This window comes from Leucoraja erinacea, unplaced genomic scaffold, assembly GCF_028641065.1.
Source record: "Leucoraja erinacea ecotype New England unplaced genomic scaffold, Leri_hhj_1 Leri_330S, whole genome shotgun sequence".
In the NCBI taxonomy this organism is placed as follows: Eukaryota; Metazoa; Chordata; class Chondrichthyes; order Rajiformes; family Rajidae; genus Leucoraja; species Leucoraja erinaceus.
In genome coordinates this window covers 59,746-87,596 of record NW_026576231.1, presented here as the reverse complement: position 1 = coordinate 87,596, position 27,851 = coordinate 59,746, and the positions used below count along the sequence as shown (strand labels likewise).

Genomic DNA, 27,851 nt, shown 5'->3' with positions numbered 1-27,851 from the left:
ATCTATGGAGCGAAGGAAATAAGCAAAGTTTCGGGCCGAAACCCTTCTTCAGACGTTATATACTGCGTGTCACAAGAGGGCAGCACTGTGGAAGGTGCCACCTTTCAAATAACCCAAACTGGCATGGGTTTGAACCCACATTAGTCAAGATCATCGTGTTTACATTACATTACCTGGTGTGCATCAGGAAAATCATCCCGCTGGGTCCCTTGTTCTGTGGTGCTCACAGACACTCTGCTGCGCAGAATACGCCTTGTGGTTGCCTACACAAAGATAGACACATTTTCATTAAACACACAGCAATGCAAGAGCAAGTATCTGTAGTTCAGTCAGTTTACCAACATAACTCCTTCTTGGTCAGAAGTGGGCCTCTTGAGCCAATCAATAATAATGGGTCATTGATAAACTCAATTCCAATTCCCTGCTCAACTGCAATATCCAGTCAGCTCTTTCCATATTTTCCAAAATTCTATCAATCTCAGTTAATATACCACATAACTAAGTATCCACAACTTCCCAAGGCAGGGAATTCTAAAGAATCACTGCACCCCATAAAGAATGCCTTCTCATCTTAATCATCAATAAGAATTTCATTGTGTAGGAAGGAACTGCAGATGCTGGGTTTACACCGAAGATAGGCACAAAAATGCTGGAGTAACTCAGCCAGACAGGTAGCATCTCCGGATAGGAGGAATGGGTAGGAAAGAACTGCAGATGATGGGTTACACAGTAGACACAAAATGCTGGATTAACTCAGCGGGACAGGCAGCAACTCTGGAGAGGCCCTGACCACGGGGAACAATGGAGGAAGAGACCGACTTTGGTGCCTTCCCACACAGTGGGAAACTCTGATTCTGCTGTGTGGGGATGTTTTATGTCAAACTCTATAGTGTGTTGTGTCCCTTATTTTTATTGTATGGCTGTATGGGAATTTCATTTCACTGTGCCATCTGGCACATGTGACGAATAAATGTATCTTGTATCTTGTATCTTGATTGGGTAGGAAAGAGCTGCAGATGCTGGGTTTACACAGATGATAGGCAGAAAATGCTGGAGTAACTCAGCATCTCTGGAGAGAAGGAATGGGTAGGAAAGAACTGCAGGTGCTGGTTTACACAGAAGATAGGCACAAAATGCAGGAGTAACTCAGCGGGGCAGGCAGCATCTCTGGAGAGAAGGAATCTGTAGAAAAGAACCGCAGATGCTGGTTTACACAGAAGATAGAGAGAAAATGCTGGAGTAACTCAGCCAGACAGGCTGCATCTCTGGAGAGAAGGAATGGGTAGGAAAGAACTGCATATGCTGGGTTTACAGAAGATAGACACAAAATGCTGGAGTTACTCAGCCAGACAGGCAGCATCAAAGATTATAGAGCTCCTCTAGCATCTTTAGGCAGCATCTCTGGAGAGAAGGAATCTGTAGAAAAGAACTACAGATGCTGGTTTACACAGAAGATAGACACAACATACTGGAGTAACTCAGCATCTGTGGAGAGAAGGAATAGGTAGGAAAGAACTGCAGATGCCGGGTTTACAGAGAATATAGACACAAAATGCTGGAGTAACTCAGTGGGACAGGCAGCATCAAAGATTATAGATGGGTTTATAGATGCCGCGTTTACACAGAAGATAGACACAACATGCTGGAGTAACTCAGCATCTCTGGAGAGAATGAATGACTAGGAAAGAACTGCAGATGCTGGTTTACACAGAAGATAGGCACAAAATGCTGGAGTAACTCAGTGGGACAGGCAGCATCTCTGGAGAGAGGAATATGCAGAAAAGAACTGCAGATGTCGGGTTTACACAGAATTATAGACACAAAAATGCAGGAGTAACTCAGTGGGACAGGCAGCATCAAAGATTATAGAGCTCCTCTTGCATCTTTGGGCAGCATCTGTGGAGAGAAGGGATGGCTAGAAATGAACTGCAGATGCTGGGTTTACACAGAAGATAGACACAACATGCTGGAGTAACTCAGCATCTCTGCAGAAAAGGAATGGGTAGGAAAGAACTGCAGATGCCAGGTTTACACAGAAGATAGACACAAAATGCAGGAGTAACTCAGTGGGACAGGCAGCATCAAAGATTATAGATGGGTTTATAGATGCCGCGTTTACACAGAAGATAGACACAACATGCTGGAGTAACTCAGCATCTCTGGAGAGAAGGAATGGGTAGGAAAGAACTGCAGATGCCGGGTTTACAGAGAAGATAGGCACAAAATGCTGGAGTAACTCAGTGGGACAGGCTGCATCTCTGGAGAGAGGAATATGCAGAAAAGAACCGCAGATGCTGGGTTTACACAGAATTATAGACACAAAATGCTGGAGTAACTCAGTGGGACAGGCAGCATCAAAGATTATAGAATAGAGCTCCTCTTGCATCTTTGGGCAGCATCTCTGGAGAGAAGGAATCTGTAGAAAAGAACTGCAGATGCTGGTTTGCACAGAAGATAGACACAACATACTGGAGTAACTCAGCATCTGTGGAGAGAAGGAATAGGTAGGAAAGAACTGCAGATGCCGGGTTTACAGAGAAGATAGGCACAAAATGCTGGAGTAACTCAGTGGGACAGGCAGCATCAAAGGTTATAGAGCTCCTCTAGCATCTTTGGGCAGTATCTGTGGAGAGAAGGAATGGGTAGGAAGGAACTACAGATGCTGGTTTACACAGAAGATAGACACAACATACTGGAGTAACTCAGCATCTGTGCAGAGAAGGAATCTGTAGAAAAGAACTACAGATGCTGGTTTACACAGAAGATAGACACAACATGTTGGAGTAACTCAGCATCTCTGGAGAGAAGGAATGGGTAGGAAAGAACTGCAGATGCCGGGTTTACAGAGAAGATAGGCACAACATGCTGGAGTAACTCAGTGGGACAGGCTGCATCTCTGGAGAGAGGAATATGCAGAAAATAACTGCAGATGCCGGGTTTACACAGAATTATAGACACAAAATGCAGGAGTAACTCAGTGGGACAGGCAGCATCAAAGGTTATAGAGCTCCTCTTGCATCTTTGGGCAGCATCTGTGGAGAGAAGGGATGGCTAGAAATGAACTGCAGATGCCGGGTTTACAGAGAAGATAGGCACAAAATGCTGGAGTAACTCAGCATCTCTGGAGAGAAGGAATGGGTAGGAAAGAACTGCAGATGCTGGGTTTATAGAGAAGATGGGCACAAAATGCTGGAGTAACACAGTGGGACAGGCAGCATCAAAGATTATAGAGCTCCTCTTGCATCTTTGGGCAGCATCTGTGGAGAGAAGGAATGGGTAGGAAGGAAATGCAGATGCCGGGTTTACAGAGAAGATAGGCACAACATGCTGGAGTAACTCAGCATCTCTGAAGAGAAGGAATGGGTAGGAAAGAACTGCATATGCTGGTTTACAGAGAAGATAGACACAAAATGCTGGAGTAACTCAGTGGGACAGGCTGCATCTCTGGAGAGAGGAATATGCAGAAAAGAACTGCAGATGCCGGGTTTACACAGAATTATAGACACAAAATGCAGGAATAACTCAGTGGGACAAGCAGCATCAAAGATTATAGAGCTCCTCCAGCATCTTTGGGCAGCATCTGTGGTGAGAAGGAATGGGTAGGAAGGAAATACAGATGCCGGGTTTACACAGAAGATAGGCACAACATACTGGAGTAACTCAGCATCTGTGGAGAGATGGAATAGGTAGGAAGAAAATGCAGATGCCGGGTTTGCACAGAAGATAGGCACAAAATGCAGGAGCAACTCAGTGGGACAGGCAGCATCAAAGATTATAGAGCTCCTCTAGCATATTTGGGCAGTATCTGTGCAGAGAAGGAATGGGTAGGAAGGAAATGCAGATGCTGGGTTTACACAGAAGATAGACACAAAATGCTGGAGTAACTCAGTGGGACAGGCAGCATCTCTGGAGAGAGGAATATGCAGAAAATAACTGCAGATGCCGGGTTTACACAGAATTATAGACACAAAATGCTGGAGTAACTCAGCATCTGTGCAGAGAAGGAATGGCTAGAAATGAACTGCAGATGCTGGTTTACACAGAAGATAGGCACAAAAATGCTGGAGTAACTCAGTGGGACAGGCAGCATCAAAGATTATAGAGCTCATCTAGCATCTTTGGGCAGTATCTGTGGAGAGAAGGAATGGGTAGGAAGGAAATGCAGATGCAAGTTGGCTCACACCGAATCTGTTGCTGTCTGCCTATCTGCAAGATGTGTGCAGCTCCGCCAAACTGCACCTGGTCGGTGGTGACTTGTTCTTAATGGACGGGTGGGGGGGGTTAAGATTTTAAAGCCGAGCGACACAAAAGTACACACAGAGAATCAAATATCGCTCTGCTATAAGATCTTTGCAGTAAGAGAATAGCTTTATGACGGAGAGTCACCTACCATCTTCCGGGCGGGCGGGCGCGCGGCCTCGTGTCCCGGGGGGGGCGGGCGGTTTACAGACCCCGCCCTTTCTGTTCAAACCAAACTGCCGTCCAACTGCCGCCCGGCTGCGGGGCGCGGGGCGTCGGCGCCATCTTTGTTGGGGGCAAATAAATAATTGTCCGCTCGCCACCTTCAGTCGTTTATCTCAGAGCCTCCTCCTCTTCCTCCTCCGCCGCCAGGTTTGTTATCATATCAAAGATCTTTGTTTGTTATTAAATATTGTGTGCATGAAGGAACTGTAGATGGTGCTTTTGCACCGCAGAAGATAGGCGCAAATTCCTGGAGTAGAAACATGGGAAATAGCTACTTCCCCACAGCCGTCAGGCTATTGAATGAATGAATGAATGAATGATATCTTTTGAATGAATGATATCTTTTATTTCGAACGATTTAAAAAAAAAAGAAGAAAAGAAGAAATGAAAATGAATAAATAAAAGGAAAATTATATATATGCATATATATATATATCTTTTGAATGCATAGAAACATAGACAATAGGTGCAGGAGTAGAGGCCATTCGGCCCTTCGAGCCAGCACCGCCATTCAATATGATCATGGCTGATCATCCAACTCAGTATCCCGTACCTGCCTTCTCTCCATACCCCCTGATCCCTTTAGCCACAAGGGCCACATCTAACTCCCTCTTAAATATAGCCAATGAACTGTGTGGCCTCAACTACCCTCTGCGGCAGAGAATTCCACAGATTCACCACTCTCTGTGTGAAAAAAGTTCTCCTCATCTCGGTTTTAAAGGATTTCCCCCTTATCCTTCAGCTGTGACCCCTTGTCCTGGACTTCCCCAACATCGGGAGCAATCTTCCTGCATCTAGCCTGTCCAACCCCTTAAGAATTTTGTAAGTTTCTATAAGATCCCCCCTCAATCTCCTAAATTCTAGAGAGTACAAACCAAGTCTATCCAGTCTTTCTTCATAAGACAGTCCTGACATCCCAGGAATCAGTCTGGTGAACCTTCTCTGCACTCCCTCTATGGCAATAATGTCCTTCCTCAGATGCATCAAAAGATTCAGTAGATAAAGTAGGAGTAGCATTTATTGTACCAGAATTTCACATCAAAGTAGGGAAGAGAATCAATAATGAGGCCTCAGTGTACACAGGTGAAATGATTGCAATATTGTTAGTGGTACAGTGGGTCGAGGATACTAGGCCTTTAAGAACAGTTATTTGTTCAGATTCAAGTTTAGCAATAAAGAGTTTACAGCACAGCCATTCAGACAGTAGACCAGACATTTTGATTGAAATACAACAAACACTATTCAGAATTCAAATGATGGGTCTTACAGTCATATTTTTATGGGTACCAGTAGCAATGTTACAAAATTTTGAGATTTAAAAAATCAAGTCTGCAATTTATCCCATCAGATAGAGCATAACAAGAAGTTCAATTTGACACCTAATTCACTTTCATATCTCAAGTATTTAAAATGTTATGGCCATTTTCATACTCGGAAATTAGCATCTTGTTCCCAATTGATTTTCTATGGACATAACAAAAAAGCTGTGATCGTGGACAGTCAAAAGCCCATAACTTTCTTAAAAATTAAGAGAACTGAATGAAATTTTCAGTTATCATAGATTGAAGCATTCTGAAACAAATATAAAACAATCTTACTTGGATGACCTGAAATTAAAGCATATAATTAGTTAGTTACCTAATTGGAGCTAATTTCAAACTTCAATTACTAGATCTAAACATCTATCTATTTCTTAATAAATGATTTAACATTTTTAAATAACCTAAGTGTCCAAATAATATTCACAAATAATTCACAATAAAACATGATTTTTAAATCTCATTTACATTAATTTATAGGCCAAATGAAAGGAATTTAGTGTTCAATTGCTGTAAATTAAAATCAATTTAAATCAGCTTTATAGTGGGTTCCTGTGAACGCGCTGGTTTAGAACGTTCACATCGCGCTAGATTTGTACCCTCAAATGCCCAGAAAAATACTGCGGGATATAATGGGGCCCAAAATTAGCTACTCGCAACATTGAACTTTGTATAAAGGGATCTTAAGAAGCCCTTTTTAATGTAAAAATAAACAGCCTACCTTCTGTTGTCCCCTGTATGAGATCCGACCCGTTGCCGGCGGTCGCGGGTTTAGAGGTTAATTTTTACACTACTATAACAATTAGATAAAGCCCTTAAAAATAATAATAGCTAAAGCGACGGAATCTTCCAGCGATTTTTCGTTAATAATTAACTAGGCTGAACATCCTCGATTTGAACAGCCTAGGGGAAATCGGGTTTTAAACCCACCCCCCTCTAAACGGCGCCAAAATCGCGCACATGGGCTGGGACAGATTTTCAGCGACGCTTCAAGTAGGCTTTGCAACATACCTACATGCACTACAAACCAACTGACTCACATGGCTATCTGGACTACACGTCCTCCCACCCTGCCCCCTGTAAAGTCTCCATCCCCTACTCCCAATTCCTCCGCCTACACCACATCTGCTCCCAGGATGAGACGTTCCACACCAGGGCATCGGAAATGTCCTCGTTCTTCAGGGAACGGGGATTCCCCTCCGCCACCATAGATGAGGCTCGCACCAGGGTCTCATCCATACCCCGCAACACTGCTCTCTCTCCCCATCCACGCACTCGCAACAAGGGCAGAGTCCCCCTAGTCCTCACCTTTCACCCCACCAGCCGTCACATACAACAAATCATCCTCCGCCATTTCCGCCACCTCCAACGTGACCCCACCACTCGCCACATCTTCCCATCTCCCGCCATGTCTGCCTTCCGCAAAGACTGCTACCTCCGCAACTCCCTTGTCAATTCTTCCCTTCTATCTCGTACCACCCCCTCCCCGGGCACTTTCCGTTGCAACCGCAAGAAATGCAACACCTGTCCCTTCACCTCCCCCCTCGACTCCATTCAAGGACCCAAGCAGTCGTTCCAGGTGCGACAGAGGTTCACCTGTATCTCCTCCAACCTCATCTACTGCATCCTCTGCTCTAGATGTCAGCTGATTTACATCGGGGAGACCAAGCGGAGGTTGGGCGATCGTTTCGCCGAACACCTCCGCTCAGTCCACAATAACCTACCTGAACTCCCGGTGGCTCAGCACTTCAACTCCCCCTCCCATTCCCAATCCGACCTCTCTGTCCTGGGTCTCCTCCATTGCCAGAGTGAGCAACACCGGAAATTGGAGGAACAGCACCTCATATTCCGCCTGGGTTGCTTCATTGCTGCTGCACCCGCTGAGTTTCTCCAGCATTTTTGTGTACCTTCGATCTTCCAGCATCTGCAGTTCCTTCTTGAACACAAGGAACTGTAGATGGTGCTTTTGCACCGCAGAAGATAGGCGCAAAATCCTGGAGTAGAAACATGGAAAATAGCTACTTCCCCACAGCCATCAGGCTATTGAATGAATGAATGAATGAATGAATGAATGAATGAATGAATGATATCTTTTGAATGAATGATATCTTTTATTTCGAACGATTAAAAAAAAAAGAAGAAAAGAAAAAATGAAAATGAATAAATAAAAGGAAAATTATATATATGCATATATATATATACATAAATATATACACACATACATACATATACATGTACATATATACATACATACATATACACATATACACATATACATAACATATGTACATACATAAATTAAAAAATCAAAAGCCAATTTCAACATAATACACATTAGACTCGTTCGAAAAGGGATAGGAAGAAGCCTATGCTTGTCAAGTCCTACCCCCATTCTTCACCTGGCTCGGACAAAACTCTGATTATTATTATAAAAATGATAATAAACTTTATTACGGACTCAAGGTCCAGACAAGGGGCAACATTACATTAAAAATGCATTGCATATCAAATATCATAAATACATATAAAATCTTGGTATATCACTTATAAAAACATCATAATTTATATATTTTTTTAAAACACAATAATACTCGTTAAAAATCCAGATTAAAAGATGATCAATTGTCCTACAACGAGACAACGATACCAGTGTCTCCACAGCTGGGATTTGTAGCGTGTAGTGCTAACCCTTATGTTTGACAAGGCCACAATAAGCACATTATTCATTTATCCTGCAAATGAATTTATTATACATGTGGTGTCTTAGGATAGCTTGTAAAGTACTGACTCCTGCAGCCATAAACATATTACTGGCACTACACCATCTAGGTTGCCTTAACAGTGTTCTCATGGCATCGTTATATGCCACCTTTAGTCTCTGCATACTTGTCTTTAAATAATAACCATTTTCTGTTATTTGCACTTTATCAGTTTATTTATTCATGTGTGTATATATTTATATCATGGTATATGGACACACTTACAAGATACAAGATAGATTTATTCATCACATGTGCCAGATGGCACAGTGAAATTAAATTCCCATACAGCCATACAATTAAAAAAAAGGGACACAACACACTATTGAGTTTGACATAAAACATCCCCACACAGCAGAATCAAAGTTTCCCACTGTGTGGGAAGGCACCAAAGTCAGTCTCTTCCTCCATTGTTCCCCATGGTCAGGGCCTCCCCGTGCCCTCTGCAGTTGCCGCTACGGGCGGCCCGATGTTCAGGACCGCTCGCCGGAGTGTTGTAAGTCAGACGTCGGGGCTGCGGGTCGTCCTCAGCGGCATGGACACCAGAGTCGGCCCCCTCCTACCGGAGTCGGCGGCTTCCAAAGTCCGCAGGCCGCGCCGGGTGGAGACTTATCTGTTTTGTAGTAAATGCCTACTATGTTCTGTTGTGCTGAAGCAAAGCGAGAAAATTCCATTGTCCTACACAGGGACACATGACAATAAACTCACTTGAACTTGAAAATAGGTGCAGGAGTAGAGGCCATTCGGCCCTTCGAGCCTGCACCGCCATTCAATATGATCATGGCTGATCATCTAACTCAGTATCCCATACCTGCCTTCTCTCCATACCCCCTGATCTCTTTAGCCACATCTAACTCCCTCTTAAATATAGCCAATGAACTGTGGCCTCAACTACCTTCTGTGGCAGAGAATTCCACAGATTCACCACTCTCTGTGTGTGAAAAATGATTTTCTCATCTCGGTCCTAAAAGACTTCCCCCTTATCCTTAAACTGTGGCCCCTTGTTCTGGACTTCCCCAACATCGGGAACAACCTTCCTGCATCTAGCCTGTCCAACCCCTTAAGAATTTCGTACGTTTCTATAAGATCCCCCCGCCGTACATCGCCATTAAAGCCGCGCCGGGCGACGTACGGCCCCGCTCTGGGTTGTTCTGTTTTTATTGCAACAGACCACAAGATGGAGATAGAGAGTTGGGATTCCGATTCATATTCTATCCTTAAACCAAGTGTCTGAATCTTATCTGAGGACATTTGCAGCAAACCAGCTGATATCCCGGCATAGATCAGTTTACCTTGAACAATCATATCTGCAAGATGGAAATTTCAACTGGAGGCGAGAGATTTCAATGGAGTTTTTTTTACATGGTTCTTCCTCCTGTAGGGGAAGCTGTTGTTGGATTAGTTAAATTATTAATTTTTTGTTAGATGAAAATATCGAAATGACCCGAGTTGCTAAAGGCAGCCAAATACACGATGTTGGTTCCAGAATGAATCAATACTGTAAAAAGCCCGCGAATAAAACACGCGCGCTCTCCAGCCAACTGCGAGGGTTCGATTAAACAGAGCCAACGCTAGGTGTCGCCACAAAGTTAATGTTTTCTTTAATATATTATATTATTAGAAGTAAGAACAATCACATGGCACCAAAGTGCCTAATATATATTTTCATAATACATTTTATGTACATCTTCTTATTTTTTTTTGTTATAATAAAGAAAGATAAAAATAAGGAAAATAAATTAGATAGTTAAGGATAAAAAGACGTGAGATATATAGTGTGTGGAGAAAAAGAAAAAAGACGAAAAAATGAGTGAAGAAAGTTGAGGAAAAGAAATAGGAAAAAGAGAATAAGACATAAAGAAAAGAAGTAAGGAGGTCATTGTTTATAATCTTGACCATCCCTCGTCCAGTCCTGAAACAGTTATTTTTTACAATTGTGTTGCACCATATGATTCCATGCAGCTAATGAAAGTAAAATCATTGTTATAATGCGGAAGTTGCATATAGCAAACTCCCAGTAAGTATGGCGCTGTGATCTGGTTTTGACAAATTCATTGAGGAATTGCCAACACATAAAGCATCCAGAAATGAAAAATGCCCCAAGAAATTATAATGGACATACATTTTTCAGGCGGCTTTAACAATGGGAAAATTATCCCAAGGAGCTCCACTGATGTACCTCCAAGCAAACTAGATGCAAGCAACGAATAGAAGGTAAAGATCAAAAGCCAAATGGTTGGAATTTTAGTTTGGAGATACTGCGCGGAAACAGGCCCTTTGGCCCACCGAGTCCACACCGACCAGCGATCCCCGCACACTTGCACTACCCTATACACACTAGGGACAAGTTGCAATTATTCAAGTCGATTAGCCTACAAACCTGTACATCTTTGGAGTGTGGGTGGAAGCCGGAGGTCCTGGAGAAAACCCAAGCAGGTCACGTGGAGAACATACGAACTCTGTACAGTCAAGCACCCGTGGTCAGGATCGAACCCAGGTCTCTGGCGCAGTAAGGCAGCAAATCCACCGCTGCGCCACTATGCCTCCCTTAAGGGAGAGGACCTTCGCCTGCTCTTATATGAGATGCTTCAGTGGATTCTGTATATCCAACTGAGATTTTTTACATTGGTTCTGATTAACGTCATCTCCAACAAATCAGCACCTGATCAATGCTGCCGAAAGATACCAGCTAAATTTTGGGGTTAACTCATTATGCCCCTGTCCCACTTAGGAAACTTGAACGGAAACCTCTGGAGACTTTGTGCCCCACCCAAGGTTTCCGTGCGGTTCCCGGAGGTTTTTGTCAGTCTCCCTACCTGCTTCCACTACCTGCAACCTCCGGCAACCACCTGCAACCTCTGGGAACCGCACGGAAACCTTGGGTGGGGCGCAAAGTCTCCAGAGGTTTCCGTTCAGGTTTCCTAAGTGGGACAGGGGCATTAGTGTGAGACTTGAAACCATCTTCTAACTTGAATGTTAAATGTGCCTTTAAAAATTCACTAATTATATCAAAAGATAGACAGAGTTCCCAGTCTCTTGAGCAAAGCACAGATAGCAATATTTATTTCAATGTTTTCTCAAGAACCTTGAGATGAGCAATTCAGCTTCCTCATACCTTTTATCACAGCGGTGATTTTACAGCAAAGGGTTATCATTGGTTGTGAAGCATTGCAGGATATTCTGAGGTCTTAAAAGACGACGAGCATTTGGAGGAAACGCCATTCATTGATTGTCTCCCAGTTTTCTTGTTATGTCATTTTGCAGGCCAATTGTCAGTCTGCAGACTGTCTGTGCTGCTGTCAAGTGAAGTTTGTCAAGGGATGAGTAATATGTCCTCGGGTCTCCTCCATCTATTTATAAATGATCCATGGAGCCACATTGTGTTGAAACCTTACATGACACTTCAGCTACTGTAGATTGAAGTGGGGTGCTTGTTTTTATGTTACCACTATAAGCATTAGTAAAGTTAATGTCTAGTTAGTTAGTTGCTGGTTTGAGGGGGAAATACTTACTGCGAGACTGGGAGAATTCAAATCGTGCTATGGGCTTCTTAGAAACATAGAAAATAGGTGCAGGAGTAGGCCATTCGGCCCTTCGAGCATGCACCGCCATTCAATAGGATCATGGCTGATCATCCAAGTCAGTATCCCGTACTCCATACCCCCTGATCCCTTTAGCCACAAGGGCCACATCTAACTCCCTCTTAAATATAGCCAATGAACTGTGGCCTCAACTACCTTCTGTGGCAGAGAATTCCACAGATTCACCACTCTCTGTGTGAAAAATGTTTTTCTCATCTCGGTCCTGAAAGACTTCCCCCTTATCCTTAAACTGTGACCCCTTGTTCTGGACTTCCCCAACATTGGGAACAATCTTCCTGCATCTAGGCTGTCCAACCCCTTAAGAATTTTGTAAGTTTCTATAAGATCCCCCCTCAATCTTCTAAATTCTAGCGAGTACAAGCCGAGTCTATCCAGTTCTCAGAGTGATACAGCATGGAAACAGGCCCTTCGGCCCACCTTGCCCACACTGGGCATTTACATATTTTACATCCATCAACGCAGGTCTTAGTTCAATGATTCATTTGAAATGTGGCACTGCTATGGATAAACCTCTGGAGCTATTCATACAAAGTGGACCGCAGATGCTGGAATCTTGAGCAAAATACAAGTGCTGGAGGAACTCGGCAGGTGAGGCAGCATCTGTGGAGGGAATGAACATGTGACATTTTGTTTCGGGACCCTTCTTTAGGCTCATTGCGACAAAGTGGTATTTTAAGAAGGGGAGAATAGAGGAAAAAGGAAACACAATCATCCCTTTTCCCTCTCCCTATCTTTCTCTTTTCCCCACTCAAGACATGGTGCAAACAGCTGCAAATGATTGAAACCATATCTGCACATGGAACAGGCCACCCATCCTAACATTAGAACAGCTGACTCCAGATTAATTCAGAGAATTCTCCTTTGGCCATTACAATATAATATGCCATGGGTTTGCTCTGTTTGTTCTGCTCTTCAATGCAAGGTACGTACAGCATCCCATGCTGGCAGACCACTTTGCCAGACTTAGTTGTGGTCATCGGCTTAAATTCGGGGCCTCCACAACGACAAGGACATTTGGATAGAAAGAAATCAAGTTGAATTTAAAGGATTGAACAGCCCTGCTCCTTCAAAAAGTATTGTTGCCATCTACAAAGTACAAATGTAGTTGAGTGCTCTGCCTGGTTCAGTGAAGCTCAGTAATCCATGTCACGGCAACCTGTTTTATTGGCAACCAATCCACCACTTAAATATTAATTTATTTCACTATCTCTGCCTGTAATATGTGACCTCTACAACATTTATTGCAGTTACTGCACCAGAATAGGTGACGGGAGACACGGTGGCGCAGCGGTAGAGTTGCTGCTGCATTACAGCGCCAGAGATCCGGGTTCGATCCTGACTACGGGTGCAGTCTGTACGGAGTTTGTACCTTCTCCCCGTGACCACATAGGTTTTCTTCGAGCTCTTCGGTTTCCTCCCACACTCCAAAGACGTACAGATTTGTTGGTTAATTGGCTTAGTTAAAGCCTAAATTGTCCCTAGTGTGTGTAGGATAGTGTTAATGTGTACGGATTGCTGATCGGCATGGACCCGGTGGGCCAAAGGGCCTGTTTCCCCACTGTATCTGTAAACTAAAAAACTAAAATACTTCCCAAAGGTAGACAAACGTGCTGGAGAAATTCAGCGGGTGAGGCAACATCTATGGAGCGAAGGAAATAGGCAACGTTTCGGGTCGAAACCCTTCTTCAGACTGATGTGAGGGGGGAGGGGGGGGGGGGGGGGCGGAAGGAAGAAAGGAAGAGGTGGAGCCAGAGGGCTGAGGGAGAGCTGAGGAGGAGAAAGTAAGGATTACCTGGAATTAGAGAAGTCAATGGGGTAAAACTATTTCGACTAATGCAATCAAATCGACGTGCACAAACGGAAGATCAAATAGAACAAGTTGTCCAGCAATTTTAGGCTATGCACGCCACACGAAAGAAGAAGAAGTCCCCATTCTTGTCCTAATCCACCCCTGGTTTTCTTGCATTCTCAGTGCTGTTGTAACTTAATTTCTCCTACATTCCACCTTCCTTTTTATTCTTTCCATCATACCAACAGCATTACTATCACCAGCGCCACCACTGCATAAACCTGACACAGACTTGAAGCATTAATGTCTCCACAAAGTGTTCACAATTAGCTGTTGCAGTTTTGATTTCAGATTTCCAGAAAACACAATTTTTTAAAATGTATTTTCGAGTTAGGATGTCTCAATGATGGGATTAGTTTAGGGAACACTGTTAAAATGAACACTGAAATAACTCTCCGCTGCACTTCAAGCAACGAGAAGGGTTCTTCTGCATGGACCTGATTCCAACATTGAATGGAACGGATCGGATTACTCAACAAAGAACCAGCACATTGTCTGTGTGGCCTCCTTCAAAGCTTTAATGAGTGGGTTGATGGCACCTCCAAAGGTGCAGCACTCCCTCGGTACTACATTGGAGTATTAGTTTGGATTATGTGTTTAGGTCCTGGAACTCAAAGCCTATCGGCACTTTACGGAAAGAACGTTGTGGACTGATTTTGCCAAGGCAAACCACCGCCTATAGAGGGACATAGAGTTAAACAGCACAGAAACAGACCTTGAAGCCTACCGGGTCCACACTTACCATGAGTAGGAGTAGGCCCCTCTCGGTCACGACTGACCATGGGTGATGTATCCTTGTCGGATGCAAGCCTAGGGCGATCGATGTCATATGGAGGACAGGTTGTTTTGCCCATGCTGCACGTCCCCCCTCTACACGTCGCTGATCGATCCAAAGGCCGTTACAGTTTGGCATCAGCGCCATCGCAGGAGCTGCCAGAGCGAGGTTATAGACAACGACCAACTGCCTTAGGGGCTCCGACTGGATTTTCTTGAGGTTTACTCCTGGAGACTTTTCCATGAGTGGATGTGGAGGTTTTAAATCAGAGTTTTCCCTCTTCTAGATGGACTGCCTTCCCAGGCTGACGAGTCCCATCTGCCCGAGACTGGTGGGGGCGGGAGCGTCTACCTTCCCGTGTGGGTCTATAGCACCTGCCCACTGCCCACAACGCTTACCATGAGGCATTCTTTTTTACATGAACAATAATCACATTTTATTCCCCTCACTTGCAGTGCACATCCCCGAGCTTCTACGGGAGCAATGGACAGTGGCCAGTTAACCCACTGACCTGCAGTTCATTCAGATGTGGGACGGAAATGGTAGCACCCAGGGGAATCCACATTGTCACAAAGAAAACTTTCAAGTTCCACACGGACGTCACCCAAGGTCAGATTTGAACCCATGTGTCTGGAGCTGTGAGGCCGTAACTCTTCTAACTGCGCCAGTGTGCCGCTTAAACTGCAATTCATCAAATCCCCCGACCAAATTATCCATGACCTTGTCGAAAAGTGTGAAGTGAAAATGAGTCTATTCCTGAACTCTGGTGTTTATATTATCAGTTAAGCTAAAAGAGATTTTTTTTCACAGATAGCAATTAAATATTAATTATATTTGACGTGCGAGCATATAACAAAACTAAATTATTCTTAGAAAACACTAAATTCCCTGAAACCTGATGGCTGTCCAATGATTAATAGAATTAGATGTATCTTTTTAACGAGCAATTGCAGTCATGTGTTTTTTTTGTTGAGGTCACTTAGGTCAGAGATGGAGGAGGTGCAACACTCAGGTCAAACCGCTCCATGAGTCTCATTCTTGGAACTGACTCATTTAGAATAGCCACGTGGGCCTTGTGCCAAATGGTGCCTCCTCGACCCCCATGCAGTTCCATCTGGCAGAAGTCGCTGCGTTCAACAGAGGAATGGAGAGAAACAGGCAGAAGTTTCAAAAATCCACCAGCAATAGAGTTAAAAAAAAAATCAACTCTTGTTGGCAAAATATTGTCAGCTCGGAGGAATAAAGGGCAGAATACATTGACATTTAATATTGCTGTCAAGGAGCCAGCACAATTAGAATCATAAAAACATAGAAAATAGGTGCAGGAGGAGGCCATTCGGCCCTTCGAGCCAGCACCGCCATTCATTGTGATCATGGCTGATCGTCCCCTATCAATAGCGCAGAAGATTAAGGGGGGACTTGATTGAGGTCTGTAAAATGATGAGAGGGATAGACAGAGTTGACGTGGATCAGCTTTTCCCATTGAGAGTAGGGAAGATTCAAACAAGAGGACATGACTTGACTTGAGAATTAAGGGACAGAAGTTTAGGGGTAACATGAGGGGGAACTTCTTTACTCAGAGAGTGGTGGCTGTGTGGAATGAGCTTCCAGTGGAAGTGGTGGAGGCAGGTTCGATTTTATCGTTTAAAAATAAATTAGATAGGTATATGGATGGGAAAGGAATGGAGGGTTATGGTCTGAGTGCAGGTAGATGGGACTAGGGGAGAATAAGTGTTCGGCACGGACTAGAAGGGCCGAGATGGCCTGTTTCCGTGCTGTAATTGTTATATGGTTAATAACCCGTGCCTGCTTTCTCCTTTATAAGGGGCTGAATATCCTCCTTTTAAATTTTGTACGGCTCTACGATTCTTTGCCTGATATGAAACTTGAGCAAACCTTTTTACATTACTGAGCTGTCCTGGTCGACAACGCATCCTATTGTCTGCGCATTTTCTCACCAGCCAATTAATATCTTAGCTGTAGTGACTCAAGTATGTGTAGCATCACAGTATGCAGCCTCTGTTATTTACAACTCTCCATTCCCTTGGTCAGTTCTGTGCCAATTCTCTCCTTAACTGATGGGATGGGTTCTGTGAACAAACACACTGGTCAGTCAGTTGAGCGCACGTGTCCATTATGCCTCCGGCAGTGAGACATCATATACGGCACGTAGAGTGCTGAATTTGGCCTACAGCCATACTTCTACTAAAGCAGTAACCTAGCTTTCCTGCCTGCCTGCCTTTGGAAATCTTTGAATAACAAAGCTGGTTCCTCTTCAAAGTCAAAAGGTAATTCCAAGTCCACCTCAGGATTTCAAAATCCCCCCCCTTCCCTCATGAGGCTTCATGAGATGTGTGTTCCTCCAGGACTGATTACCCAAGGTGACCCTCGATTGAACTGACAGAATGACTTGTTGAGCTTTTGAAGCGACATTTAGTTGTGAAACAAAGGACTTTCTGGCAAGTTTACATCAGCGATCTGGCGTCTCTCTGGGTGATTGAAGTGATGAGACAGGCACCGGCCACAACGTTTGACCTAACACAACCTCAGGACACACAGTCTGCAGTCAGGGGTTCTATTCAATATTATTTATAGGCCGGGGCAATGTGGCGTCAGGTATACTGTCAACAGAGGTTCTAAGCTTTCCAATTAGTGTGTTTTTGTATTTGACTTTTTCCCCTCTCTGTGTCTGAGGGAAGGGTCCTTGAGCCGAAACATCACCCATCCCTTCTCTCCAGAGATGCCGCCTGCCCCGCTGAGTTACTCCAGTGTTTTGTGTCTCCCCTGCTGGCTCGTGGTTTAAAGGACCAGCAAATGGCCATATGAAGTAAATCCCACACGTAGAAACATAGAAAATAGGTGCAGGAGTAGGCCATTCGGCACTTCGAGCCTGCACCACCGTTCAATATGATCATGGCTGATCATCCAACTCAGTATCCCGTACCTGTCTTCTCTCCATACCCCCAATCCCTTTAGCCACAAGGGCCACATCTAACTCCCTGTTAAATATAGTCAATGAACTAGCCTCAACTACCTTCTGTAGCAGAGAATTCCACAGATTCACCACTTAATGAACTAGCCTCAACTACCTTCTGTAGCAGAGAATTCCACAGATTCACCACTCTCTGTGTAAAAAATGATTTTCCAATCTTAGTCCTAAAAGACTTCCCTCTTATCCTTAAACTGTGTGTGGCCCCTTGTTCTGGACTTCCCCAACATCGGGAATAATCTTCCTGCATCTAGCCTGTCCAACCTTTCTTAAAAATAAGTGAATTGCAAACAACATGAACACTCTCAGATCATTCCAAATATTGTTTAGAGGCATGGTTTCCACTGGTAGCATGGTCATCTCTAAAATACGAGGCTGCAGATTCAAGCCTGACTTTGCAAACTTTGACAAAGAACCCAGATTGGCATTTCTCTTGCAGTTACTGATGGAGGGCCGTGATGAAACCAGGCTCCTGCTGCCTCTTGGATGCATGTAAAAATCATCCAACATGAGTTTCTGGTCAACCTTTGCTCTTAACGGCAGCACTAAAATCAATTATCAAGACATTATCTTGTTGCTATTTGTGAAAGCTCCGGGCAGCATTTCCAATATCTCAACAGTGACTATAATCTCAAAAAAGTGCTTTAATGATGTAAGGTAGGATGAGTTTGTGAAAAGCACTCGGCACATCCCCATCCACATTAACGGGACGGAGGTGGAACGTGTTTCCAGCTTCAGGTTTCTGGGGGATCAACATCTCCGATGACCTCTCTTGGACCCACAATGCCTCAACTCTGGTCAAGAAGGCTCACCAGCATCTCTTCTTCCTGAGGAGACTGAAGAAGGTCCATCTGTCTCCTCAGATCCTGGTGAACTTCTACCGCTGCACCATCGAGAGCATCCTTACCAACTGTATCACAGTATGGTATGGCAACTGCTCTGTCTCCGACCGGAAAGCACTGCATTCATGGCTGATCGATCTCTCCCTCCTAACCCCACTCTCCTGCCTTCTCCCCATAACCCCTGACACCCGCACTAATCAAGGTTCAAGGTTTCAAGATCAGTTTATTGGCACATGCATTAGTATCACAGTATGGTACGGCAACTGCTCTGTCTCCGACCGGAAAGCACTGCAGAGGGTGGTGAAAATCGCCCAACGCATCACCGGTTCCTCGCTCCCCTCCATTGAGTCTGTCCAAAGCAAGCGTTGTCTGCGAAGGGCGCGCAGCATCGTCAAGGACTGCTCTCACCCCAACCACAGTCTGTTTACCCTCCTACCATCCGGGAGGCGCTACAGGTCTCTCCGTTGCTGGACCAGCAGGTCCAGGAACAGCTTCTTCCCTGCGACTGTTACATTACTCAACAATGTACCTCGGTGACTGCCAATTACCCCCCCCCGGACACTCCTTCCACCCGAAAAAATTGCACTACTATGACTGTACGTAAATATATTTATTGATCATATTCTATGTCGCTCTTCTAGGGAGATGCTAACTGCAGTTTGAATCTGAATCGGAATCTGAATCTGAATGTGTCAGTCTTTCCTTTCCCTTCAGCTTCACCGCGAATGATCTTGACTATGAACTATGAATAATAAGTGAACAGAATTCACTTTTGCGCTGACTGATTTTCACGCAACTAAAGCTTTTCACTGTACCTCGGCACACGTGACAATGAACTAAACTCAAACTCAACTTCAAATATTCCAGAGTGTGCGATCTTCATGAATGAAATGAAGAGGTAGCGGTAGCGATCGCTCCATAGATGCTGCTGCACCCGCTGAGTTTCTCCAGCATTTTTGTTTACATCAGCAATTATCTGGTCCTTGCAAGATTTTATTTGTTGTGGTCTTGAGAGTTGACTTCATGCGTATAAATAGAATCGATTGTGTGTCCTGATAACTAGGTATTGCTTTTTGTCAACATTCAATTGTACACAGTCATGGAAGTGGTCCAATTTTGTGAACATCTTTGATCCTGTTGACTTTATACACATCATGATGTGGATAACTGATATTGCTCATTGTTAGCAGCTTGATTGATGTGATTTTGTAGTCTCCATAGAGCTGCTCTGTTTTGTCTATCTGATGCCCAGCCGCTATCGGTAAGACCCACCCTGGTCAGTTTTCACAAGCACACGGTTTTATTCTAGAAACAAAGAACTGCCTAAGGGGCCTGACCCACGGGCATGCGACAAGCGCGACCTAAAGGGCCGGTCCCACCAGCATGCACCAGCATGCGGCAAGCGCGACCTAAAGGGCCGGTCCCACCAGCATGCACCAGCATGCGGCAAGCACGACCTAACGTGGTCGCTTGAGCCATACGGCCTCGCGGGGCCGGTCCCACTTCGATCGCCGGAGCCGTATGGAGTTGTGCGGAGCTGGTCCCGACATCGCACGGGGCTCCGAAAAACTGACCGTGTTTAAAAATTCCGCGCGGCAACGGCCTGCCGGCCCGCAGCCGCCTCGACACCGTGTCACTCACTCGACCTCCGCGCGGCTCCCGCTTCTGGTTTGGTCGCGCTTGCCGCATGCCGTACGGCTCAAGCGACCACGTTAGGTCGCGCTTGCCGCATGCAGGCGCATGCTGGTGGGACCGGCCCTTTAGGTCGCGCTTGCCGCATGCAGGTCGCATGCCCGTGGGACAGGCCCATAAGATACCAAAGATAGACACAAAGTGCTCAAGAAGCTCACCAGATCACATCACATTGCTAGAGACAATGAATGGGTGTGGCTTTGAGTTGGGACCCTTCTTCAGACGGAAATTAGAGGAGGGGAGGGGGTGAAGAGCTGGAAGTAAGAAAAGACAAGAACAATCTGGCCTAGCCACAATTTTTTACATATTCCGATAGAGATTTACACCATGATGTCAAAAATCTGAAAATGTCATGCATTATTTCTCGAGTTATGTATGAAAATGTTCACAAATTTCAAATAAACGAGATGGTCTCGCCGATGACGTCACAATGGATCTGCTCGCGCTGCGAGTGATGTCACCCCTGATCTATCTTCTGTACTTCTTGGTTTCTTAACTTTCACTTCTTTAAATTTGTCACGTAGCATTTTTAAACTGCTGCTCAGGTCGTGCTGCACGCTCCGCTGGGCTCCTGGAACACGGCGGTCGTTATCACCGCGCGGGCGTGGGGCAGTGGGAGAGGCCGTCGATTGCAGGGACTCGGGGAATCGTGACGCCATTTCCTGGCTGGTGATCCCGATCCCACCTGGAGATCCCTGTTCGTCACGGGAGACAATCTCCTCTCCGTTTCCCCCGCCCGAGTAAGACCTGGTTTTGAGTCGTTTTGAAACTTCTGCTTTTGGTTTTCTGTGCATGAATTGAATGAAAGTTAAAAAAATAATAATAATCTGGAAGTCTGACAACTTTCATTTTCAATCAAAAGGAAATACTACATATGAGTCGCTGCCTCAAAAAGGCTGGCAGTATCACCAAAGACCCACACCATCCTGGCCACACACTCATCTCCCTGCTACCTTCAGGTAGAAGGTACAGGAGCCTGAAGACTGCAACAACCAGGTTCAGGAATAGCTACTTCCCCACAGCCATCAGGCTACTAAACCTGGCTCGGACAAAACTCTGATTATTAATAACCCATTTTCTGTTATTTGCACTTTATCAGTTTATTCATTATTTATTCATGTGTGTATATATTTATATTATGGTATATGGACACACTGATCTGTTTTGTAGTAAATGCCTACTATGTTCTGAGTGCTGAAGCAAAGCAAGAATTTCATTGTCCTAGACAGGGACACATGACAATAAACTCACTTGAACTTGAACTTGAAAATAGGTGCAGGAGTAGGCCATTCGGCCCTTCGAGCCTGCACCGCCATTCAATCTGATCATGGCTGATCATCCAACTCAGTATCCTGTACCTGCCTTCTCTCCATACCCCCTGATCCCTTTAGCCACAAGGGCCACATCTTACTCCCTCTTAAATATAGCCAATGAACTGTGTGGCCTCAACTACATTCTGTGGCAGAGAATTCTAGAGATTCACCACTCGGTGTGTGAAAAATGTTCTAATAGGTTTCCCCCATATCCACAAGGGCCACATCTTACTCCCTCTTAAATATAGCCAATGAACTGTGTGGCCTCAACTACATTCTGTGGCAGAGAATTCTAGAGATTCACCACTCGGTGTGTGAAAAATGTTCTAATAGGTTTCCCCCATATCCACAAGGGCCACATCTAACTCCCTCTTAAATATAGCCAATGAACTACCTTCTTTAGCAGAGAATTCCACAGATTCACCACTCACTGTGTGAAATAAAATGTTTTTCTCATCTCGGTCCTAAAAGATTTCCCTCTTATCCTTAAACTGTGTGATCCCTTGTTCTGGACTTCCCCAACATCGGGAAAAATCTTCCTGCATCTAGCCTGTCCAACCCCTTAAGAATTTTGTAAGTTTCTATAAGATCCCCCCTTCTAAATTCTAGCGAGTGCAAGCCGAGTCTTGATGTGTCTTGTACCAAAGACTGAGCAGTTTTTAAATATATGGCAGTGAATATACATTTGCCCAGTTTCTTCAACAGAAATTATAACCACAAAGGTACTTATTCACAGAGTGGCTGTGATTCAGGGTAAATTGCAAACCAAAATTTCAGACATGGTCTTCGTCACAACATTGAAGCAGAAATATTTTTACTCTCCATTTTTTTAATTAACGCAAAACTACCCTTCCCACCAGAAAACCGTGTGAATGAAGTGATTAGAAACATCCAGAGTGATTTGAGTATTGCTAAGCAACATAAATAAAGACTGCGTGTGACTTCAACTATCATTAACAAGAATGTTACACAGTTGTGTGTAAATTCCATGATGCAATTTGTTGAGACAGAACACTTTGCATTATATCTCGATAGAAGCACTGACGTGCAGTTAGAAATTGTATTCTTTGCCAGCACACGTATTTCGACATGTGATTCGGTGAAATTGGACTGCGAATACTCAAGGTGCTAGTTAGGCCCATACACAAATAAAAACATTTCTTCCATCGAACGTGTCCAAAGACAGGCAGCTCGATTTGTTACTAACACCTATGAGAGAGAAGCGAGTGTCACCAAACTTCTGAATTCTCTGGGGTGGAACCCTCTCCAAGACAGACACACGTGAAGCTCACCGTTTGACCTGTTTTTACAAAATGTTAAATGGTCAGCTCGACATAGACTACAAGACCTACACCAAACCCAAACCAATTAGGAGCAGACGAGGGCATTCGATCCATTCTGTGATCCCAGCTACAAAGACAGATGTATACAGCAATTCGTTCTTCCCCCGCTCAATTAAAGCATGGAATAATCTCCACACAACTATAGTTACCCAACCAGATGCAACTCAATTTAAAGTAGCTCTTTGTTCCCAATAACCTTTTCTGGCTTAAGCCCTCCCTTCACCACCTCCAGTTTAATTTCCATTTGGAATATTTTGGAGGACCAAGAAACCAAGACCAGCACCTGTAGTCAGGATTGAACCCGGGTTTCTAGCGCTGTAAGGCAGCAACTCCACCATTGTGCCACCTTGCCATCTCTCTATCTTCCTTTCATCCAATGGACTGCTGTTTAACCTGTGGATTTGTTTTCTCCATGTTTAACTACATAGCCAAGAGGAAGTTAATGAAGTTAAACATAGATCTGTTTTAAAACCCAAGCAATTCATGGGTATCATTTGAGAAGTTGATGAGAAAAGTTTTTAGATCAGTTGGCAGACAAAAATGCTGGAGAAACTCAGCGGGTGAGGCAGCATCTATGGAGCGATGGAATAGGTGATGTTTCGGGTTGAGACCCTTCTTCAGACGATCAGTTGCCAGCTCGCAAATCATATGCGAGAGGGGATTAAAGTCCCACAGCTGTAGAAAGTAACTAAGGTGGTCTGCGATTCAACCAACTGTTTGTACATTTGTTTGATGCCTTGTCTTTGTCACTAAACACATTACTACAAAATGCGATTTCAACTCTTGAGAGAACTCCAAGAAATATCTTTAATGTGCTTACAGCATCTACAGCAATTTGATATAGATACTGTGAGTGTTTAATGTAGGAAAGATTTGAAACAATGAAGCCTTGCTTTCGTTGTCTGAAGAAGGGTTTCGACCCAAAACGTTGCCTATTTCCTTCGCTCCATAGATGCTGCCTCACATTTTTGTCTACCTTCGATTTTCCAGCATGTGCAGTTCCTTCTTAAACATTGTTTTCATTGTCTGACTATCGATTGGCATAAATGTCGATAAATTTGTTACAAAGAAGATTTTCGAAGAAGATGTTAGCTCCTGCTTGTTTTTTTACAATAAATCACCTTTATTCAGGATAAAATACATATACAAAACCAGAACAGTGCCAAAATGCTTCTGATATTCTCAGTGTTTATACATTCGGTTGTGTTATATTCGATAGTGTTCACAAACTATCCTTAAACCAAGCACTAATGTGGCTACTTGGGGTGATAACCCTCCCTTTTGAGGGGTGCCTCCACCAGACCCTGTCCCTCAATGTCGAGCAACAGAAGCACCCTGGTCTTTACAGACTGTTCCCATGCACACATTCACAGGCGGATATCAAGTGCTGCTGGAAGATATCAACTCGATGAACGACACTCTTTGGACACCTCTAAACTTGTTGACTTCCCATCAGAGCGAATATTTCTGACTGGCCCATTCCAGACTGCAGGAGTACGTGCTGAAGGACTCGCTAAAGCTTGGTGTAGCCAACGCCATGGCTCCTGCTTATTTTCTTCGAGCAAGATATCAATTCATGATCTAACTTTCAAAGAACCATCTGGGATTTCACATGTGCCTAAAAGTATGGAAATCACCTTTAAGTCCCTTGAAACCTTAATGGCACCTTTCCCATTACTGATAACAATTGAAAAAGCGGAACAGAAAGCAGAAGAATTTACTGATTGTTAAGCCTTACAGGACAGTGAAATACCGCCAATGCAAACTGAAGGCATGTTACAATCATAGGGAAAGATCTGGTTCAAAGTTTATACTGAATTCTTATCATTTCCCCTTAATAAAACATAGAACAAGTCAAGAGGTCAAGAATGTTTTATTGTCATATGTTCCAAAACGGATATGTCAGTACAGTATTCAATAGACACCATAATCATCTACAAAAATAAGTTCAATATATAAAAACTAAGCAAACAACATACTGAAAAGTCAAAATTAATGCCTCCAGGTCCCGAGTACAATCAAGGCAGTTTGGAGTTTAATATTTACAAGAAGGAACTGTAGGTGCCGGAGAATCGAAGGTAGACAAAATTGCTGGATAAACTCATCTATGGAGCGAAGGAAATAGGCAACGTTTCGGCCTGAAGAAGGGTTTCGGCCCGAAACGTTGCCTATTTCCTTCGCTCCATAGATGCTGCCTCACCCGCTGAGTTTCTCCAGCAATTTTGTCTAACTTCGATTTTCCAGCACCTGCAGTTCCTTCTTAAACAATCAGTTCCTTGGTTTTACTGATGTTGAGGGCAAGGTTGTTAAGTGCCTGTCCCACTTTCCCGAGTTATTCACAAATTCTCATAAGTTATTCACAAATTCTCATAAGTTATTCACAAATTCTCCCGAGTTTTCAAACTCACAGAATGTTTGTAACGAGTCTTAAGGAGGCATCAGGTAAGTCGGGACGTTTTCTCAGCATGATGAAAACTGTCCACGAGTAAGAAAATAGCCCCGAGTACCTAAGGCTGGCATAACGAGCCGCTACGATATATCCACGGACTCGTTACGGACATTCTGCGAGTTTGAAAACTCTGGAGAATTCGGGAATAACTCGGGAAGGTGGGACAGGCCCTTTTTTCTGACAGGTACACAAAAAAGCTGGAGAAACTCAGCGGGTGCAGCAGCATCTATGGAGCAAAGGAAATAGGCAACGTTTTGGGCCGAAACCCTTCTTCAGACACCTTAGGCCCACAATGTCTATGCCAAACATGATGCCAAGACCATGTTGTCAATTCTTCCCTTCCCTCTCGTATGTCAATTCTTCCCTTCCCTCTCGTACCACCCCCTCCCCGGGCACCTTCCCTTGCAACCGCAAGAGATGCAACACTTGTCCCTTTACCTGCCCCCTCGACTCCGTTCAAGGACCTAAGCAATCGTTCCAGGTGCGACAGAGGTTTACCTGCATCTCTTCCAACCTCATCTATTGCGTCCGCTGCTCTAGATGTCAGCAGATCTATATCGGTGAGACCAAGTGGAGGTTGGGCGATCGTTTCGCCGAACACCTCCGCTCGGTCCGCAATAACCAAGCTGACCTCCCGGTGGCTCAGCACTTCAACTCCTCCTCCCACTCCGTCTCCGACCTCTCTGTCCTGGGTCTCCTCCATGGCCACAGCGAGCAGCACCGGAAATTGGAGGAACAGCACCTCATATCCCGTTTGGGGAGTCTGCATCCCAGGGGCATGAACATCGAATTCTCCCAATTTTGTTAGTCCTTGCTGTCTCCTCCCCCTCCTCAGCCCCCCTGCTGTCTCCTCCCATCCCCCAGCCTTCGGGCTCCTCCTCCTTTTCCCTTTCTTGTCCCCGCCCACCCCCATCCCCGATCAGTCTGAAGAAGGGTTTCGGCCCGAAACGTTGCCTATTTCCTTCGCTCCATAGATGCTGCTGCACCCGCTGAGTTTCTCCAGCTTTTTTGTGTAACCTGCGATTCTCCAGCATCTGCAGTTCCCTCTTAAACACCATGTTTTATACCCCTCCATTCCCTGCCTTTGAACTACAATGTTCTATAAAGCGGCATCATGACTTATTGACTCTTATACTCAATGCCTACTAAAGGCTGTGAATGAAGCATTCCCACACAGCAAAGCTGGCATTAAAACTGCATTTTCCATGCTAAGGAAAAATTGATATAACTAGAGAACTGTTTTGTTGAATTGTCCTGAAATCTCAAATTTAAAATACAAGGTCAAGGCGTTTAAGCCTCACAGCTGTCAGCTGGAACTGTATTATGTGTAAAAATGATCCTGTTACACAAAACTAACAATCTCCAGAGCTATTGGGACAAGACATAGAAACATAGAAAACATAGAAAATAGGTGCAGGAGTAGGCCATTCAGCCCTTCGAGCCTGCACCGCCATTCAATATGATCATGGCTGATCATCCAACTCAGTATCCCATCCCTGCCTTCTCTCCATACCCCCTGATCCCTTTAGCCACAAGGGCCGCATCTAACTCCTTCTTAAATATAGCCAATGAACTGTGGCCTCAACTACCTTCTGTGGCAGAGAATTCCACAGATTCACCACTCTCTGTGTGAAAAATGTTTTTTGCATCTCAATCCTAAAAGATTTCCCCCTTATCCTTAAACTGTGTGACCCCTAGTTCTGGACTTCCCCAACATCGGGAACAATCTTCCTGCATCTAGCCTGTCCAACCCCTGAAGAATTTTGTAAGTTTCTATAAGATCCCCCCTCAATCTTCTAAATTCTAGCGAGTACAAGCCGAGTCTATCCCGTCTTTCTTCATATGAAAGTCCTGACATCCCAGGAATCAGTCTGGAACCTTCTCTGTATTCCCTCTATGACAGTCTGGAAATAGTACCAAGAGCACAATAGGTAACCAATGTTGATTCATTCTAAAGTCCACCATCTATAATAACACACTAGGCGAACATTTCTGTCCTGGGCCTCCTCCACTGTCAGCGTGAGGCCACACGCACATTGGAGGAATAGCATCTCATATTTCGCTTGGGCAGCTTACAACCCAGTGGTATAAAGATGAATTTCTCTAATTTCAAGTAACCCTAGTCGTCCTGTTAGTTTCACTGTTGATATCCCTTCATTATCACCTCTTCCTTGGCCAACAATGGACCATTGTGGACTCTACCGTTCTTGAGCTATCCGTGCTGGCTCTGATTTATTCTGTACCTTTTCACACCACTTGTCTCCCTCTCACGTGACTCTCTGTCTGAAGAAGGACCTCGACCTGAAAAGTCATCTATTCCTTTTCTCCAGCGAAGTTGTCTGACCCGCTGATTTACTCCAGCATTTTGCGTCTATTTTAGACAAGTATAAACTTGAACTGTTATTTTACATATATTTTATCTGAGTACATGTTTAAATAAGAAAACTTCAATCAT

At 44.4% G+C, this 27,851-nt stretch overlaps 2 protein-coding genes across 3 annotated transcripts in view; one reads left to right on the top strand and one right to left on the bottom strand.

The window, feature by feature from the left end:
- The window catches only part of LOC129693526 (uncharacterized), a 54,120-nt gene extending 49,670 nt beyond the window's left edge, over positions 1–4,450 (bottom strand). The window contains exons 1-2 of the mRNA XM_055630333.1: positions 4,391–4,450; positions 174–263 (exon numbers count right to left, since the gene is read on the bottom strand). Coding sequence (XP_055486308.1) covers positions 174–263; positions 4,391–4,393 — 93 coding nt within the window. The 5' untranslated portion in view covers positions 4,394–4,450. The remainder of the gene's footprint in view (positions 1–173; positions 264–4,390) is intronic.
- Positions 4,451–4,524: 74 nt separating this feature from the next.
- The window catches only part of LOC129693527 (erythropoietin-like), a 73,880-nt gene continuing 50,553 nt past the window's right edge, over positions 4,525–27,851 (top strand). The window contains exon 1 of one of the 2 annotated variants that reach the window (XM_055630336.1): positions 4,525–4,611. The gene's annotated coding sequence lies outside the window, so the exon portion shown is untranslated. Of the gene's footprint in view, positions 4,612–10,680; positions 10,757–27,851 lie in introns of those variants that run through there. The other variant, XM_055630335.1, reaches the window with a different exon arrangement.